At 37.6% G+C, this 19,753-nt stretch overlaps 1 protein-coding gene across 1 annotated transcript in view; it reads right to left on the reverse strand.

Annotated features, from left to right (window-relative positions):
- BRE (brain and reproductive organ-expressed (TNFRSF1A modulator)) overlaps window positions 1–19,753 on the reverse strand; it is a 182,981-nt gene that overhangs the window by 22,177 nt on the left and 141,051 nt on the right. Inside the window, exons 8-10 of the mRNA XM_009283732.2 lie at window positions 19,376–19,475; window positions 15,781–15,851; window positions 14,139–14,221 (exon numbers count right to left, since the gene is read on the reverse strand). Of these exons, the coding sequence (XP_009282007.1) occupies window positions 14,139–14,221; window positions 15,781–15,851; window positions 19,376–19,475 (254 nt within the window). The remainder of the gene's footprint in view (window positions 1–14,138; window positions 14,222–15,780; window positions 15,852–19,375; window positions 19,476–19,753) is intronic.

A 19,753-nucleotide genomic window follows, 5' to 3' on the forward strand; every position in this document is an offset into this window, starting at 1 on the left:
CACCTAAAAGACCAGTAAACAGGAAACAGCCCTGAGTTGTAAAGTGTTATACATATCTCAAGGTAGCCAGCTATTATTTCAGCAGTAGGAAAGGAAGGCAAGAACTCACTTCCGTCGCCGTGGATGCCCGTTCATTGACACTGTGCGTGCACAGAATGCTTGGATTTGGGGTGAAGTGTTTTATCGTACATGAAAAATAAGCAAATAACATTGGTAATCAAGGCTAGCAAGGTGCTTTGAAGATAAAAGGTCAAATTCTGCTCATAGTCACGCAGGTTGATAAAGAAAATTTTTCTTTTTACCTAGTCGGATCGGCAATCTGACTCTCAAATCTGTGCATTGATACAAAATCAGATCTGCCTTCACGCGATACGTAAGGTGGCAGAGATAAGTGTTATCATGATTACGTCCCAGACAACATTTACACTTTGTCATGAAAAATGCATCACTGTTAAAAACAACGCACCGCTTTTGTAAATCAACACCTGAACTAGACAAACTTTTATAAGCCCGCTTTCATTTGGCATGCTAGTTACCTAAGAACTATGAAAACGTATTCATGTTGAATACAAGTACTATTTCCAAATAACAGCTGACTCACAAAGTACCCTGGTGATATGTCTGCAGAAAATAAGCAGATGACTCATGTCTGTAAATTCCTGAAAGTACCAATAGACCCCTTGCTTAGTCATCTTTTGCTTGGATGCTGGGTTCATGAGCTCTGTAAACTATAATGAGGGATCTAGCTCTTAGTAGGACTCTCTCTCCCTTTTTTCCTCTCTTCTAAACAGTGCAAATTATCTCTCTAAAAATAACTTCCTCTACGTAAGTGAGTCACTTCAACTAGCAAGCTTATACAAGTCATGCAGTTAAGCAGTAATATTTGGTTATGAAGGTAAAAATCTTGCTGTCAAACTCAGATTTAAAACGAAAATTATGTCAGAGGAAGTCCCATTTACCCCTTCTCTCACAGAAATAGAAACATTTCCTTTGGAAAATTTAAACAATTAGCTCATTCAGGAAAGTAAAGCTTTCTAATTCAGTTCCATGCTCAAAGTAATTTAATCCTGATGATTTCTTACTTTGGCTTTCCTAAGCATCACACTGTTAATATAAGAGGAGCTCAAAGAAGCAGACTGGAGAAAGAAGCCAATACCACAGTAAAACACTGCTTTCTCCTACATTACAATTTACAGATCATTTTTTAAAAGTCAAGTTTTAGAAAGCCATAGTGTGGGGAAAATCACATCTTTATGAAAGCTCTACATGAGCAGAACTTGGAGGGCTGTTTTGGGTAATTAAGCATTGAGTAAATTCTTCGGTGATTGAACCCTAATTTTCCCCACACAGTTCATAAGAAAGCAAAAGAAAAAGGACTTGCTTGTTGAGAATGAGTCATGTTGTAAAGAAACTTAATTACAGTTTATAAATAGCTGAAGTTGCTCTCTTTTTGAAACACAAGAAACTATTGAGAAGTAACACACAAATTTGCTTTTCTTGACTTAGTTAGCATATAATGCATAGATATGTTCAAAACATAGTTTTCTTGAAGCCAAAATCCTGATTCATTAATAACTAAAAGACTGTGCAATGAATCAGTAAGGTTTAATTGTTCATTTTCTTAAAGAACAACCATCTGAGAGCTGGAACAGGTTACCTAGTTTGTTAAGCTCATGTCAACAACTGCAGAGTTGATTTCGACAGTCTTACTAACTTTAAAATAATATCCTTAGCATCTAATTTTATAGCTTTTTAAACAGGGTATGAAATGTGGAAGGGATGTCCCGGCAAAAGCATATACCAGTGCTGCTATAGGGTTTCTGAAGGAAAAATGCTTAGAAGAAAAAGGCAGGTTTACCACAGCGCTCCCCTCCCCGCCTTTAAGTACTGGAGAGAAGAGAAGGGAAAACAAAACCATGCTTGAAATGCATGCTGGCCATACAAATATTTCAAAGTACTTAGATGGTAATATTTAGAAAATTTTCCATATACCGTTCCTCTGTTCTAGAGAGAAGGTTTATTCATCCTTTGTACGGCACTGGATAAATCTAGATATTTGTTTTCACAGAAGTCAGCATTTACTCACTGAATGTTATGTACCATTTTAATGCTTGGATGATACTATACTGGTTATCTTATTAACCTTCAGGATGCTTGAATCTGCTGCAGTTTATTGCACCTGTAATTTGTTTTGCACTCATAAACACTGGCTGATCTGGATATGTTACTGCCGAGATCTACTTCTACAAGACTTCATGGCCTGCACAACCTCAATTCAATCTCTACTGGCTTTATGGAGCAGCCTCCAAACACAAGATAACACAGTATTCTTTCCAGTGCGGTTCCCAGGCTGGACATAGCTGGCCAAAGGAGACACTGTTCTGGTTTGCCCCACCTGACAAACTCTGCCCTTCTGCATTTATTTACCGCACAACACTGAAGCCTTGCTCTGATTAAATATATATTCATTTCTGTATGAGCTTTTCAATGTGATGATTCTAATCATCATAAGGGATGATGATAGCTACATAAAATATTTTAAAAATTGTTTCACAGCACCTTCATGAATTGAGAGGCTATTTAGGGATTCCAGACCGGGAATGAAGGAACAAGGAAAGGACAGTCAACCTGTCTACTGATGCTGAGTACCAGCCTGTGGGACCCAATTCTTCTGAGACTTAAGAGTAGATAATACATTATATAGCTAAACACAACTCCTTCCAATGTTGACTGCCATAGCAGGTACTTCAGAATCAATGATTACTGGACACGTGAAAAGTTCTGTTTAAATTATTTCACCAGAAAAACAAGAAGGGTACAGGAAAGATGTGCCAAACCCAAATCTCCAGAGAACACTGAACAATCTTAGCCTGATACTATCTGTTCTCTTCCCAAATTCCCCTGACTCACTCCTTGCTTATCATCCAACTTTGGCCAGAGACTGCCTCTGCATTCAAGTACTTCTGATGAAGTAAGTAATGGAAACAGGAAACACATATTCCAGGCTCCAGAACTGTCTCTTATTAGTATATATTCATCATCTTTTTGCTTGTTCTTTTTTTGGTTCAGTGAATTTCACATTCTCTCTGCCTTTACTTGCAACTGAGGTCATGCTGCTGGGAAAAACAACTTGTGGATTTGAATGCACTGCCTCAAACTGAGAAGTTCCTTGAACTCAGAGCTCTCCAGTTTTCATGGTGTGTTAACGTGGACGAGACCCATGTGAATTTACAATGCAACTCGGTGGTAACACAGATACCATATTATATAATGCTCCTTACACAACTATCAGGCTCTATTTTAAAAAGAAAATTTCTAGTAGGTTTTCTGGCATGACTTCTCCTATGGGAAAGCTGTTCCAGACAGCCCGTACGATGGGTGAAAAAATCTTCACCTAACTTCAAGGGAACACAGCTATCTTCAGTTTTTACACAGAAATTCCAGTACAGGCGGCCTTTCAGGAATCATACTGGTCACCGTACCTGCTGAGAAACCTGAACAGATTCAGCTGCAAGCATTTTGGAGACTGTAGTGGCTAGCACAAATCTCTGCAGGGCAGCATTTCAGGCTATTTTGCCTAGTGAATCTTTCCTCGACTCTTGTGTGCTGAAGGCCTTTAGCCTACGTTCTGCTGGCAAAAAATGAAAGGGTGAATTTGGCTCAAAACACACATAGAATTACTAAATGGCACAGCTATCCTGCTTTGGTGCGTGATGATGCAGTCCTGCAAGAATGAGAGAGCAAGGGTGACAAATAACATATCAATGGCATTACTGTGGGACTTTAGGTTAACAGAGCACAGTCATAGGAATTTGAATTTGTTAAATATTATTAGGGCTAACGTCCCTTCTGGAGAAAAACAGGTTCTTTGCTATTTTGAAATCAACATTTCAAAATTTCAAATGTGAAATGAAAAGCTCTTTATGGAATTTTAGCTGAGACGCTTATGGCACTTTGGGTGTGTTGGTAATCACAGCTGGTTTTGAAATAATTACGTCTGCTCTTGCTATGGGAAATATCCACCCCATTGGCAAAGTCAACACTTATACAGTAAACGAATAAGATGACTTATATACAAAATACTTCCAAATAAATGCTATGAAAATACAAGTACTATGAAAATAGATGACTACGTTTTTTAACTGCATCAGTTACATATCAACTGAATGTATAATATTAATCAATGGAAGATAAACATTGAAATGTGATTTTAATAATGCAAAAATGGCAATATTTGGGATTATGACAATTTATGTGAATATGTGAAATTCATAGTTCCTTGTTTTGTACTGGGAAACGGGTCTGGCAACAGAGTAACTCACTAAGGACCAGTCCTGTAACTGCATTTGTATAATGATTGATCCTCATAATGACACAAGATCTTCTTGACCTTTGTCAGCAACTACAATATTCAAGAATGGGAAGGGAACCCACTGAGATGTTTAGAAGATAAGGTTATTAGAAGGTCGTTAGGAAGAATTCAGCTGGGATAAGAAAGGAGGAAACTGCTGAGGAACCTTTTCTTCAGCACAGGTTTAACGCATTACCTCCAGAACACGAGGCTGCTGACAGCAATTATTGAAAGTGCTGGCAAATGCCCAGTTTGCAGTAACTTTGGTGATGTTCACTGTGACATTAAGGAATGCTTGAAGGAATCTAAATTTTCCTTATTTTTTCCCCTCTTCTTTTTTTAATTGGGCAGGAATAACTTTCAGTTATTGTCAGTCCAGGTTAGATTGGAAATAAGAACTGGTTGTTCTTTTCTCAAAACTTTTGCACCAACAGTATGTCCCTTTCCATAATGTGTCTTATGACAACATCACATCTATGGAAATGGCCAACTTCAAAGTCTCAAATATAGAAGTGGTTACCTTTTATTCCAGCGCTCTTAGACAGCCCTTGAATCTTTCTGAATAATGGAAACAACGACTTGTGATGGATTGAACTGTTCTGACACATTACAGAGAGAAGATTTGTTTCCTTGTGGATTTCAATGAGACTAGAATAAATTTATCACTTAGTTTTCTTTGTTTTGTTTTGTTATTTGTTTTTTTTTAAATATAAAGTATGTAACCCATTTTTATTTGAAGAGGACTGCATGACACCGCTGTATCTATCTTGTGGTTCTCATTCCACTGATAATGGGAACTACAATATAGTCTAGGCACCAATGGCAAGTAGATTTATGATTGCTATTGTTTTGATTTTCTTTCAACATAGGCAGATGATACGGTTGTAAAAATATCCCATGTCTTTATCATAACCTGTATCTTTCTTTTAAGTACCCCATCCTTCATACAAAAACAGCATTTAAAAAAAAGGCCACAAAAATAGTTTAAATACCTTAAGTTACAGTCATGTGCTGCAGACAGAGTATCTAATTCTTTGTTTAGTCTTACAGAGGAACTAAATAACAGATCAAATCAAGATATTCTTCAAGCAGTTTCCAGCTATGTGGTCAAAGACCATGAAAAAGTGATGTAACTTAACCCGAAAACTGCTTTATAATGTCTTCTTTCTTTGGAGTGTCATCACCCACCTCAACTATGTCATACTCTTTTCGACTTTTACAGCAAGACTGGACTACCTCCTAAAAATATCCCATGGAATATCTCATAATCCTGTATCAAGCCCAAAGAAATGGCATAATGGCCTCCCAGGTCTTTTCCTTCTCTAATTCTTGTAACCATGATTATTTTAATTGAAAGAAAGGCATTTTATTTTTACCTCACTAGCTTCAGCTAGTGACATCTATTTAGCTTTATTTTTACTTCAAATTCTCAAAGATTTCATTCCCTCCCCCTTCCGTTTTTATTTCCTTTTATTGTTTCTACTGTAACAGTTTCTATAGTAACTTCTTTAAGTGCTGATGAGATTGATGCTACTGAAAGCTGCCTCTTCTCCATCTGAATTGCTTGAAGCTTATACTTCAAATACAGTTGCAGTTGTTATGGGTGTAAAAAGCAAGCTGTGCCCTTTCTTGGCACAGGCTGGTGACCATCACATGTAACTGGTGGAGAAAAGGTGAAAACTTTTCCTCTGCTTTCCCAGTACAGAGACGCACTGCTAATCGCTGAGAAGTTTTACATTACTTTCCAGCAGGACAGGAAGACTCCTAAAGCATGTTTTTACTGAAAAGCAGTTGTGCAAAAACACTGGCTTCTCTCATTGACACTATTAAGCTTATGAGGCTTGCAAATACGTTCTTTTTCCTGTTTTAAATGCTGCCCGGGATTTGAAAGGAAACTGATTTATTTCATTCTCATCTGTGATCAGCGTGACATTATCCTGCAGGTCAAGAGGACCCTTTGCTGACACACATGCTATCCTGTTCTTTCAAGCTCTGCTCCATGCAGGCTTACAGCTTTCAAATCACAACGCAGTGTAATCCTGCCTGACCCAACTAGCCAACTAAGCCACTCCAGGTATTTTTAAAGCCAAACTGAAATCTACTTTACTGCGATATAGGCCCGTTGCTTCTTCCCAATCCTGAACGTTACGATTTATCACTTTTGCCCTTGAAGCCACCTTTCACAATTCTAAAGGCTTATCCTTCTATTGCCTTTTCACGACCTAAAGAACTAGCTTGTGAAATATACTCTTTTAAGCCATGCTTTCTAGACTACCGGTCATTTTTGGTACTCTCTTGTGAATACTCCATTTGAGGATGAAGCAAGACAAATAGCAGGAACACAACCCTAAGCTTCAGGGAGCAGACTTTGGGCCGTTCAGGGATCTTGCTCCTCCCATGGAAGAATCCTATGGCATAATCGTCCTGCAGAAAAGAGGGGTCCATGATCACCTCCTCCAAGCTCAAGAATGGTCCATCCTAATGAGCAGAAAGTCAAGCAATAGTAGCAGGAGGCCTGCATGGATGAACAAGGAGCTCCCGACAAAACTCAAACATAAAAAGGAAGCACATGAGATGTGGACACTCTCTGAGCATGCAGAGACCAGGTTGGGAATGTCAAAGCTCACCTGGAGTTGAATCTGGCAAGGGAAGTTAAGGACAACAAGATGGGCTGCTACAGGAACAGCAACAGCAAAAGGAAGACTAGCGAAAATGTGGGACTGCTGCTGAATGGGGCAGGGGAACTGGTGACAAAGGAGACAGAAAAGCAGCTTAAGCACTCCCTCCTTCTCCCATTTAGACATTTAAGGATCTTTGTGACCAGTTCTGTCTCTAAACTAAGGTGTATTTCTTATTATTAAAAAGTAAACTACATTTATCTATTTCATAAAAGGCATGCAGCAGTTGCCTTTGTGTGCCATTGCTGTGTTACATACGGCTTCTTAGAAAAAGTTTACTTTGGTAACAAAGTAATTGTCATTGGATAGAAAGAGGAAGGAGATAGGGAAGAAGGATTCAGAAAATCTTTCATTTCTTGATGCAGCTCTTATTTCTAGACATTTCCTATCTCTAGTAATCCTGTGGTGTTCTGTATCATCCTGTTTTTTTCTGAAAGCATTGCCTGGTATTGAACCCAGGCCTGATCCATGTGAAACCCATGCTCATCATCTCCTTTCCAGTACCACAATCTGTATTCAACTCCCAACTCTGTCAATGACTTTTTGTGACCTAATTACTTTTTTCCAAAAACTGAGTGGATAAAATAGGATTATATAACTTCCCTCTCTCAGGCATCTTTTCTGAGAATTTATTAGTTATCTGTCATATACTTGGGCACATAGTAGTAGTACTCTAGATAAATCTATTAAGATAAGAAAAAGCAACAGTTCACTTTTCTGAAAAGTGCAATTTTATAAGAAGTTATTACAAAACCTTTCAGTCCATTTGTTAAAGTGCTCGTAGTTCCTGGAAGAACATCAATTAATGTCTACAGCAATATACTACAGTTTTTAAAAGTATGGCAAATATATGCATTTCTCAGAAATTAAAAAGGTAACATCCACAGCAAAGTGACACTTAAAAATACTCTGCCACTCCACCCACGTCAGGCCATCATAAAATATTGTAAAACCTAATGCCTATCACAACAGTTGTTTCCTGTTTGTTGCTGTCCATACCAAGTTTTATGAATCGCCTTGTGTCCATTCTCCCTTTTTTAGCAGAATTATAAATATGAACCTAAAACTAGTTTATACTGAGTGACATGATTACAAAATGAACACAGAGAAACAGAAAAAGAGGAAAAGAAAACCTCTGTTTTCAGGTTCACTTGCATCCATTATGAATACCTAAATATGGAAAATCTCATTCAGCTCACGTGCAAGTAAATACGCAGGATGGACTCAAAGGAACACTATGTTTAACGTACTCTTAATGGCAAAAATTAAATTATCAGCTTTCAATACAAATTTCAAACTAAATCTAGTTGGCAGTGTCCCTTAGAAATAAAGGAGAAAAATACGCAACGGAGAAAAATGATCGGCAAAAGGCTAATTAATTTTCCAAATGCTGCAATTCAGTCATGGGATTAGCCCCTGCCTATGCCTAGTTAAGTGCAGAACTGTGTGCCTGTGACTCAGGTTACTTTTCCATCACACTGCCTGATCCACAGCACTGCAGCGTATCTGCAGCTTTCATTGACTTCAGTTAAGCGATACGCACCTCACTACACAGGAAACATCAGAGAATGCTCTGTTTTGTGGTGATTAAAACAATGTACAAAGTTTTGAAGAGACCCCCTCTGCTCAGGGTATATTTTGCTGTAGGCAGAATGACATGCGCTCAGGAACTATCAAGACAGATCCAAAGAAATACACGGTACCGACTAAAAGTACTGAGAGAGTCAGAGAAAAAGACCGCCTCATGAGAGACACTTATCTGCTTACTGAACAGTCAAAAAATTACTCCCAAACATAAGATCCAAATGGCTTTTGACTTCTGCCAGCCAGTTTTACATCACTGGGGCTTTATTAATCTCCAGTTTCTCATTTAAGAATGAAATGACATCCCTATACAATCTTTGCAGACCTTTTTGATCAGCATTGAACTTCTCATACTAGACTCCTGAAACATTTGTTATGCTTGACATTTCTGCTGAGCTACCTTGTTTTCCTGACACTACCAGACATCACTCCATTCTCCTGTACCTTGTTATTCACACTGTCATGTTCTCTTTTTCCTTCTCCCTTAGTTTTCACAGAGTCATAAATTCCCATTTTCATTTAAGGAACAATGAGAAGATTAAAATAAAAGCACTATATAAGGAAGCCAAAACACCTCATAAGATAAAAGCTCACAGAAGCGATCTAATGTAAATATTCCACTCAACACTCGGCCCTTTTTTAAGAAATAACTCGGGCAGACAACAGTTTATTTTTCCATACCTTTTCTTGAAGAGACTTCTCTTTCCTCATCAGACTAACTTCCCTGAAGAAGTGGAGCCAATGCAATCTTAATTTTCTCCAAAGATTTTTTTCCTGGAATTTGAAGTGTTAATTGTGATGACTGCCAGGCACTGATACTGGTGAAGGAGAGCAACTCTTGAAGGCTATCTTCTTTTCAGCTTCCAAAAAGTATGTGAGCAAGTCTTACGTGACAGAAGACTGAAAAAATATATCTCTAAAACTACCAAGCCCACTCAAATGGTTATTCATACTCCAGTAGCACACAGGAGTCACTGAGCATATTCCAACTGCATTAAATATTATATCAAAACAACAAACACCAGCTACTTCTCACGTTTACATCTAACAAGATCTATAGGTCCTATATAACAGGGAGGGCTCTATGGCCAAAACTACAGGCAGATAAAGGTTTACTGAAATATTTACAGGAATGTTTACACGAAATAGTCTCATGTTCTGGGTTCCAAATTGCTCAGATAAACAAATAATTTCTTGAACGTTTTTATTATCTCAGTGACTGTGGAGTTAGTGTGGTAGGCATGTGATTTTTCAAATAGGAATCTGCAGAAGCAATTTCAAAAAGAACAATAAATACAAATCTTAGATGAAAGAAAATACTTTTGCCTTCTCACATAAGCTCTCCTAAACCCAAATAGCAAACACTAAGTGATCAGACACATGTTCATCTAGGAAAAATCTTCCATTTAAGACTTTATCAAACCTCCTTGCTAGCCATTTACTACCACAAAGTCTAACTTGTTTATTTAAACAGCTGCTGGAGGAATAGATGAAGGGGCTGGCGAATGCTCATTAGCTCTGTTCTGTTGACTTTCCAGAGGTGGGGCAATCTCCTTTAAAGGGCAGGTAGCATCTTAAACTACACCAGGTGCCTGAAAAATTAACATTTACCTAAATTCTAAGGATTATTGTTGCTCTACTGAATGATTAAAACAGTATCTGAAGCCTAATAAGTTATTTCTGCTTGGAAAGGGAACTGATAGAAGGAATTACTTCTTCAATGCAATTGTGTTTATTTACAGTGGGTGGGCATACATTTCTCTTTCTCTGAACACTACTGGAATAAACTGCACTTTCTTTGCACAGTAGTGTAAACTTGTCTTCGCAGCTACTAATGCTCTTTCCCAACATGTCCTTTTTTTTCCCCCCTCCTCCCAAGCCTCATCTGACAAACACAGCTACCAAAAATTATTTGTGTCTTTATTTTCCGAGCTGCTTTCTGAAGCTGTGGACAGATGTGCTAATCCAGATCAAAAAGAGGTTTATGTGAGCGAACCCCAATGGTTTAGCTCAGGCCATCAATTCAAACCATGTAAGTTGACTGCATTGGCACAAATTGCTCTGCTGACAAACGTGTGCAGATAGCAATACCCAAACAGGAATGCATCAGAAGCTGGCATTGATGACTTCCATCAAAAAACTCTGAATCCAGAAGCACGCATCCACGTGCTGATACTCATAGGTATAACCTCCTATAACCCAATTAATGCTCTAGGCCCCTTGCTTGCTTCTCTCTTCTGTGTAAAAACCTCCTTCTTGCTGAGATGCTGCCTATTTCTGATCTATTCTCTGACAGAGGTAACCACGTAACTGCACAGACAGGTAAGAGGGTGGACAAAAAGCTACTTCAGTTGGCACTCCCATAGCAAGAAAGCTCGTTAATTAAACTTTAGCTTTTACATGACTAGCACTTTGGACCTCCCGGGTCACTGGTATTACCCAACACAGAACCCGAAATCCCTTACAGTTAGCCAAGGTCACGGGCAGCAACTGTTCCCACCAACTTCACCTACGTCTGAGATCCCATACAAACTTAAGGTACAAATGCTGGCAGATTCCAACATTCTCCATCCCCCAAAATATTGTTCAATGAAACAAAACCTTTTTAGTTTAATATCTGTCCTTTTCAAGGTGTCTTAAACAAATAACCACTAACACAAGCAGTGTATCATTTGCTATTGCAACCGGTCCAACTTCTGTCAATCTCCTTTGTGCTGACAACCTAAAAATCTTGTAAGATAAAAATTAATCTTTGAAAAGCCTATATACAGGTTGCTTTGGAGTCCTATTCTTGTGTCCATACCAATAAGGCTACTTAATTCTTAATTATGCACAGATAATGTAACTTGTGTTTACATTTATATACGGTATAAATACACAGAATGTATGGAGGAACAAGAATATGAAGAAATATCTATCTCCAAAACCTAATCATAGCTGATTTATAAACGAGAAAGAAATCAGCAGTATATTGAAGTTTACTTACAAAGCTTTGTACTGAGACTTACTGATAAACAGTATCAATATCAAAAGCACTAAGCCTGATTAACCATTTCCTCTTTCATGTGGATGCATGAACTTTTCTGAACGTTTATTTCTTCTGTCATATATTTGAAAGCACTTGATTAATTCTTAAAACTAAACCACTAAAGGAACATTTCCTTTGACTGCTCTTTGATCTAATATAACAACTTCAGCAGCTACATTAATCTAATGATTAAGTTTGCAATTAGGTAGCTCTTCTGTGTTTTAGGGTAGAGTGGGTAGACTTTGCTCTTAATTCTGTAACTACAGCACAAATCAATTTTTTTTAGCAAGTGAAATTGTTCTGAGGTTATTGGGCTTTGGCAACCCAGAACTACTTTCCCGCTTCTCTCATCTTTAACTCAGTTTACTCAATAAAACTATTTCGCTTTACTTCTAATGTGTTTTGCTTCCTAGTTTCCCAACAAGTTTGTAACTTTGAATGCAAGTAGTTGCAAAAAAAAGGCCAAAGTTATTTCTGAAATCTCTGAATGCATCTTTTGAAGGAAATAAAACTCACATTAGGGTTTATATATCTCACAATCTCAATTAAAACTAAAATTTTAACCAAAATTAAGATGCCAGTAAAATTTACTACGGTTCCTTTCATTTGATTTGCCAAGGTGTTTGCTGTATACTGACCTATTTATTCTCCTCTGAATACTTTCTCTACATACTATAGTAAATATATAAAGTAAAACAGTTTCCAACTTACGGCTATCTCTCCCAGACATTTTATTAGACGCTTGCTAAATAGTCAACCATAATATACATAGTTATGTCAGTGGTTAAGAGATGAAAGCCTACACTGCTTCACTCAGGAAATGAAGTGCAGGTTTCGGTCCTTTCATTGCAATATCCTTCAGTGCATGGAACATAAATGTTTTTGCAGTGGATTGTTCAACAAGCGGGTGATGCAATGGCTTACACAGCTAAGCCACTGTATGATTTCTAAGGCCACAGGGTTAATACATAGTGATAAACTATTCAGTTATAATTGTAGCTTTCGTGCCAGTTAAATTGAGCACTCTGAATGTTACACAGTTAAAACCTACTCTGTTATTTAACAGAAATTTGAATTTTGATTCCCCTGAAATCTAACTGATTCAACATCTATTAAGTTATATTATCCCACAGCAAAAATCAAATCCACAGGAATTTTAACACTGATAAAATTAAGCCAAACATACTGGGGAGTAAGAAAGGTAGGAAATCTTCAAGAAGGTTGTACATAAAGAAGCATCATTTCATGGAAGACAATCGCCCAGTGACCAATTCTCAATTGTAGTTGAAGAGTAAGTAAAGATGTAATAAAGACAATTTTTCAAAAAATATCAGTTTTATTTCTTTTTTTTCACAACGTAAATCATACTAAGATGATGGAAGTTTTTTAATTTCAGGTTTGAGTTTCCTAGACCTCTTACAGTCATTACTGTCTGGAAATCTTAGGTGATAAAAAGAAAGGGATCAGTGAGACCATTTTTTATGATCTCCAATACAACACAGGGTGAAGGACTTCTCTGAACAATGGCAATCCCCACTTCTTGCTTTAAAAACTCTGTGACAAATTTCTATGATGTCATTAAGACATCGTTAGTTTTCCACATGAAAAGTTAGCCCACAATCAAAAATGATGTAATCTGAAATATTCCAGTGCTAGACTGTTAACAAACACCAATGTTGCAGCTGCCCAGATTGCACTGCAATTATTTTAAACAATGATGAGAAGTGTAACAATCAAAAATAAACGGTAACATGACTGAATTTCCCCAGGCCAAAATATCTTTGATACCTGTGAATTTCACCTTACCATAGGGAAAAATAATAATCGTTACTTAAGGTAACATGTATTAGGCAGCAACAAAGCCACACTTACTAACTTCTACATGAAGTAATTCCTATATATTTATTTAGTTAAGAATGCTTTTTGCAAGTAGTACAATCTTGAATTAAAAATTTCAAGTGACAGCAAATCTAGCTACATACTGTAGCAAACTGTTAGACAGTTTTGCCAACACAGTTTCAGTCTAGGAATAACCTTTGGCTCCTAACGACAGTATAGTGTTATTTCTCATTTAATATATTTTCCCTACACTAAAGTGTCTTTACTATCACTATCAGTGCATTAATTCCTGACAATTACAGAAGATTTTAGATATTCCCAGGTTATGTATACTATTGGTCCTCATTACTGACACTTTTGAAAGGACGAGTTACAACTGTGAACTTAATCTTGAGTCAAATTACCAGAAAACCTTCTCATGACGCTTTTGGCGTTCTGTAAAGCAGGCAGTATGCTATCGATGTGGATCCCCTCCCCTTCTCCAAATACAATCAAGATTTTGTGTTTTCAAAGTGTCATGGTCACATGAAAAATACATTAAGCACTGGATAAAGATAGCTAAAACTTTTAAATTGTTTCCTGTAATTGTATTTCTTCCCTTTTGAACTTGTATCTTCAAGAGGATAGACATTTATGCCTGAGGCAAAGTGTTATTTACTGTGTACAAGGAAGCAAAAATCTTTCCACATCAGCAACAGAGTAAGCTTTGTGAAGCCTTCTGCATCATATTCCACCACTCCACTATCAACAAAAAATAAATAAAAAAAAAAATACAATTTTTACCTACCATTCATTCTAATACTGAATGATAAATGTGTAAATTCTGTATTACAGGAATTGTTTTTTTGTCTGTTTGTTCAGAAACTTCCTGTATTTGCTTTATTTATTAACAGTTACAATTTTCTAGCTAAATGAAAATTGAATTAAACCTTTAATCTTAATAATCTTATTTATGCTGTGGTATTGGAGTTTCTTGCCCAAAGAAAAGCCATATTCAGTTTATTTAAATACACTTTAGAAAGAAAGGAGACCTGCTAATGCATCTGCAGTACTAAATTGATAAAAACTGTACACACACAAATTCCCTGTATGTTACTCAGATTAAGATAATTTATTAAGTCTGTAGTAAGTGACAGGGTAAAATTGAAAATACGCAAGCTGAGAAGAGTTTAAATTTGGAAATTCAAGAGTATATATAAAAAAAGCAAAGCACGAGAGCATACAAAAAATTAAATATAGAAGACTTGTTCAGTAGACGGATTAAAAGTTTCAACCATGTTGAATAGAGAATACCAAAGTTGGTATTCTCTAAAAGTCTCAAGCAGTATCAGGACCCGTGAACCACTTCGCAAGTGAAATAAAATCACAGGCACACCTGGGCCGTTTCTATACTGTAGTTTTCTCAGAAGAAAAAGTACCACCTTGTTTTCATAAGGATTGAGCTTGCATCGACTCTCTATCTACTCACATGTCCAGTTCAAGTCATTGTTATCTATCTATAGTTGTATAAACTTTGGGTGCATGCTGGAAGCCACCTGTCTTCCTACCCTCACTTGAGAGACCCGAAATCTGAAGGGCTCCCAAATATCCATGTCATTTGGCATCACCACTCGGAAGCAGAAACCCCCTCCTCACAGTGAGGTAAAGCACTACTGGTCAGGCAATCGCTGGTGCATCAGCTCCTGGACTCTCGCCCAAGTCAGGATTTAGGTGGGAAAACCAAAGTGCTTACCCTTCACAGTGCCAAGGCACCCCTGTTTAGTTGATTTGTGAAGCTAATGTGTCATCATGCCAGTCCATGGACCTTTGAACTGCAGGAATTCGACATGACCCAACAGCCCTTTCGAGAGAGAGAGACAAGATACTGCTCGGCGGTGGGAGCAGCTGGTCTCCCCGTCCTGCCTTTACGCCGAGCAGTGGTTTCTGGCTCCTGCAAGGCTTGGAACCGTAGCCACTTCCCCGTCCCCCTACCTCAGTCACTGCCTATTACTGTAAGACCCCTCCAGTCATTTATTCAGAAATGAGCACATTTCTTTTGCATGAGGAGAAAATCCCTGCTGTCCTTTTCCCATAATCAGCTATTTTCTAGCAAAATCAGATCGACAACTGGCACAGAAGTGAAGTAACACTTAACTTCATTCCAGTACTGCTACAGAGAGACAATCTATATACATCATTCTGTGAAAGGTGACCAGATTTCATCTTATCCAGTGGACAGCAGTCACACAACCAAAGACCACGTGCAGAAAACAACACTTTCCCCCATGCTACAGAAAATAACGCATCAAAAGAAAACTTACGTTCCAAAGTGACTCAGGAAAGCTGCGATATACTCTCTTCTCTTATGGTATCCCTGAATAACATATTGTACCTTAAAAAAGAAAGAAAGAAACAAATCCAAAGCTATAGAAAGATAAAAAAAGCCAATGCTCCCAATTTGTCATATCTTCCTTGTTAAGGAAGATTTACGTTTGACATGGTAGTAGTTCTGAATCCTACAGTTCTGATTCCCCTAAAGAATCCTAAAATGCCTTTAAAACAAACAGTGGATCTTGCACACAGAAAATCTTGTAAGGAAATGTCTTCACTCACTTCTAAGTGAAACTTAGTATTTCACAATATACTGAAGCGCTGTTTAACTATGCAAGATAAAGAGTGAAGAAAAGAAATGCACGACCGTGCCTTGCTACAGTTTGAGCAGGAAACCGCTATAGGCAAATCATAATTACCTGAACTGACAGTTGGTTAAGTGTCAAAATAAAATTCTGGTTATAAAAGAAAACAAAAAAAATATATTTCACAACTGATCTTGGGTGTTTTCTGAAGACTGCACCTCCAACAAAATCTTCTTAACACTAAGCTCTCTCAGTGGTTTCATGCTGACTCAGGGAGCCACCTACTCAACTGCGAGCATCAATTTCTGAGGCATTCTGGGTTTTGAAAGACTTCCATCCTGGCACAGACAAAATCCAACAATGCCAAATCTGGAAGACTTAAGGCAAAATTCTCCTCTCACCATGTATGTTTTCTTATTGATTTGAATGGGATTACTTAGCAGAACAGTGTGAACAGGGTTTGACCCATAACAGAAACAATCCACGTGTTGTCAGGCTGCAAGAGCTTCTGGATTACAACTGGCTACTTCAAGTACTTGTGGTATGGTTCCATATGTGATTCCCTATGTAAATCCCTTTGCCTTCCAGAATGAAAACTAACATTTTAAAAACCTTTTTTCCCCACTGAACACAAAAAGAACAGGAAGAATATTTTTCTTGGCTTTGGTAATACTAGAATTCCTTGGCTGGCAAATGCTTTCCTAAATTTTTTGAAAAAGTCTTAATACAATCATTGCTGAGAGCTATCTTGTACCCCTTAAAGTTAAATTCTGCTTATAAACTGAGACTTATTTCATTTTATAAAAAACTACGATTATTTTGAAGGCTTTGTGTGGGATCTGAAATGTTATTTTGGGAAAAGGAAAACATATGATAAGTTTGCTTAAGGGACTTTGTTTAAGAAAGGATAAAAACAGTCCTGTGTACTTGCAGATTTCAAAAACAGAAAGTAATTTTAACAGAAAACCACAACAAAAACAACTCTAAAGATAGATTCCAATATAATTATGGAAACGCATTTTTAAGAACTTTGTCTAAAAGAGAAAATTATTTTCCTCATCTGAACAAATGAAGGTAAAAATAATATACAAATATGAATAGGAGGTCTGTAATAGGCAGATTCCTAGATGTTGGTCCCTAAGCTTTCTTTTGAAAATTACACTTCAATAATGGAGAAGCTTTCAAAATACTATACTCACTCTTTTTTTGTTTAAACAGTAAGCTAACCGGAACACAACCTTTTCAGCAACCTTAAGTAGCTATTACTGTATAAACATCCAGGTAGACTGCTGATTCAGTTCATTTGGATGAAACATCTGAGAAGAAAATCACTGAAAGTACTCAAAACCTACAGCGATTACTATGGTATGAGAACTTAGGTATCTTCCAACTGGAAAAAAAAAATATGCACACTACACATTTGTATTTACTAGCAAAATGGTATGCTACAATGCAGTGTTGTACGATACAGTAACATTTTAACCTAAATCGTAACATGTCACAGTAAGAAAAATGCACTCCAGGATCTGATCCCAAACATGCTTGTTTACCTAGAAGAGTCATTATATTCAGCGCCCTGTGTAGGTGCTCAACTCTTATCAAGAAGGTATGCTTTGTGTAGTCCACCTTAAGTACGCCCTGCTTGGACTACCTGGCAGAAGAAAAACTATGTCTATGGAAACGCTATAGTGTGTTACTGCAATACAGTACAGCACATAAGGGAAAGGAAAATTGAGTTCTCTTTACTAACTTACCTTGTTTGTTAGCAGCTGGCATACTTGGGGTACATAGTCGATAAGACAACCTCCACCAGGAAAGGCTGGGATGTGAAGGGCAGATGATCCTCCAAGCGCACTAAAAACAGAAGTTAATTTAACAGTACATTACACATACAGTCCCTGGGATTTGAAAGTGATTTCTACACTGTCCTCTTTCCCTATGCTTAAAGTTAGAGGGCCATGATGAAGTGTATTTTATGCTGGGCAATATAAAAAGTATTGAGTGATACCATCTATAAAAACAGGTTATACCATGACCCACTGTAATTATACTACTTTAATCAAGGGTATCACTAATGCAAAGCATTCTCTCAGGAAATAGCTTTTTCGTTGTAAACAGTTCTGTTTCTTAGCCCTCATCAGTAAGATGCAGAGCACTGTAGTTAAGCTATCTTGTTATTGAGGGAGGACTTTGAGTCTTAAATTATTCAAAAAGCCACCTTCAGTCAAACCAGCTAAGAATAAGCAAAATAATTTGGACTGAGGAGTAATAGATGGCCAGATGCAAATGTCAATCATGCCATCTACTCTAGTTTTGGGCCTCCCAATACAACACAGATGTTAGCCTACTAGATCAAGGGGCAGTGGGCCAGAAAGATTATTAGGTACACGATGTAAGGGGGCATGCTGAAAGAAATGGGTTTGTTCAGTCTTAAGAGAACACTGGGGAGGAGGGGATATTGAAGAGAGAAGTTGAAGGCATATTGTTATTGAAGGCACACTGATGCCTTCAATTATCTAATAGAAAAATATAGAGAAGATGGAGCCAGAGTCTTCTCCGAAGTGCACAGTGACAGGATGAAAGGCAATGCAGACATGTTGCAACAAAGGAAGTTCTGGTTAGCTATTAGGAAAAACATTTTCACAATGAGAGTAACCAAATACTGGAAGACGGGCCCAGAGGGGCTGGGGAATCTCTGTCCTTGGAGGTGCTCAAAGCTCAGCCGAACTTTTTTGTTTAAACAGTAAGCTAACCGGAACACAACCTTTTCAGCAACCTTAAGTAGCTATTACTGTATAAACATCCAGGTAGACTGCTGATTCAGTTCATTTGGATGAAACATCTGAGAAGAAAATCACTGAAAGTACTCAAAACCTACAGCGATTACTATGGTATGAGAACTTAGGTATCTTCCAACTGGAAAAAAAAAATATGCACACTACACATTTGTATTTACTAGCAAAATGGTATGCTACAATGCAGTGTTGTACGATACAGTAACATTTTAACCTAAATCGTAACATGTCACAGTAAGAAAAATGCACTCCAGGATCTGATCCCAAACATGCTTGTTTACCTAGAAGAGTCATTATATTCAGCGCCCTGTGTAGGTGCTCAACTCTTATCAAGAAGGTATGCTTTGTGTAGTCCACCTTAAGTACGCCCTGCTTGGACTACCTGGCAGAAGAAAAACTATGTCTATGGAAACGCTATAGTGTGTTACTGCAATACAGTACAGCACATAAGGGAAAGGAAAATTGAGTTCTCTTTACTAACTTACCTTGTTTGTTAGCAGCTGGCATACTTGGGGTACATAGTCGATAAGACAACCTCCACCAGGAAAGGCTGGGATGTGAAGGGCAGATGATCCTCCAAGCGCACTAAAAACAGAAGTTAATTTAACAGTACATTACACATACAGTCCCTGGGATTTGAAAGTGATTTCTACACTGTCCTCTTTCCCTATGCTTAAAGTTAGAGGGCCATGATGAAGTGTATTTTATGCTGGGCAATATAAAAAGTATTGAGTGATACCATCTATAAAAACAGGTTATACCATGACCCACTGTAATTATACTACTTTAATCAAGGGTATCACTAATGCAAAGCATTCTCTCAGGAAATAGCTTTTTCGTTGTAAACAGTTCTGTTTCTTAGC

Source organism: Aptenodytes forsteri, unplaced genomic scaffold (genome assembly GCF_000699145.1).
Source record: "Aptenodytes forsteri isolate BGI_AS27 unplaced genomic scaffold, ASM69914v1 Scaffold309, whole genome shotgun sequence".
NCBI lineage: Eukaryota > Metazoa > Chordata > Aves > Sphenisciformes > Spheniscidae > Aptenodytes > Aptenodytes forsteri.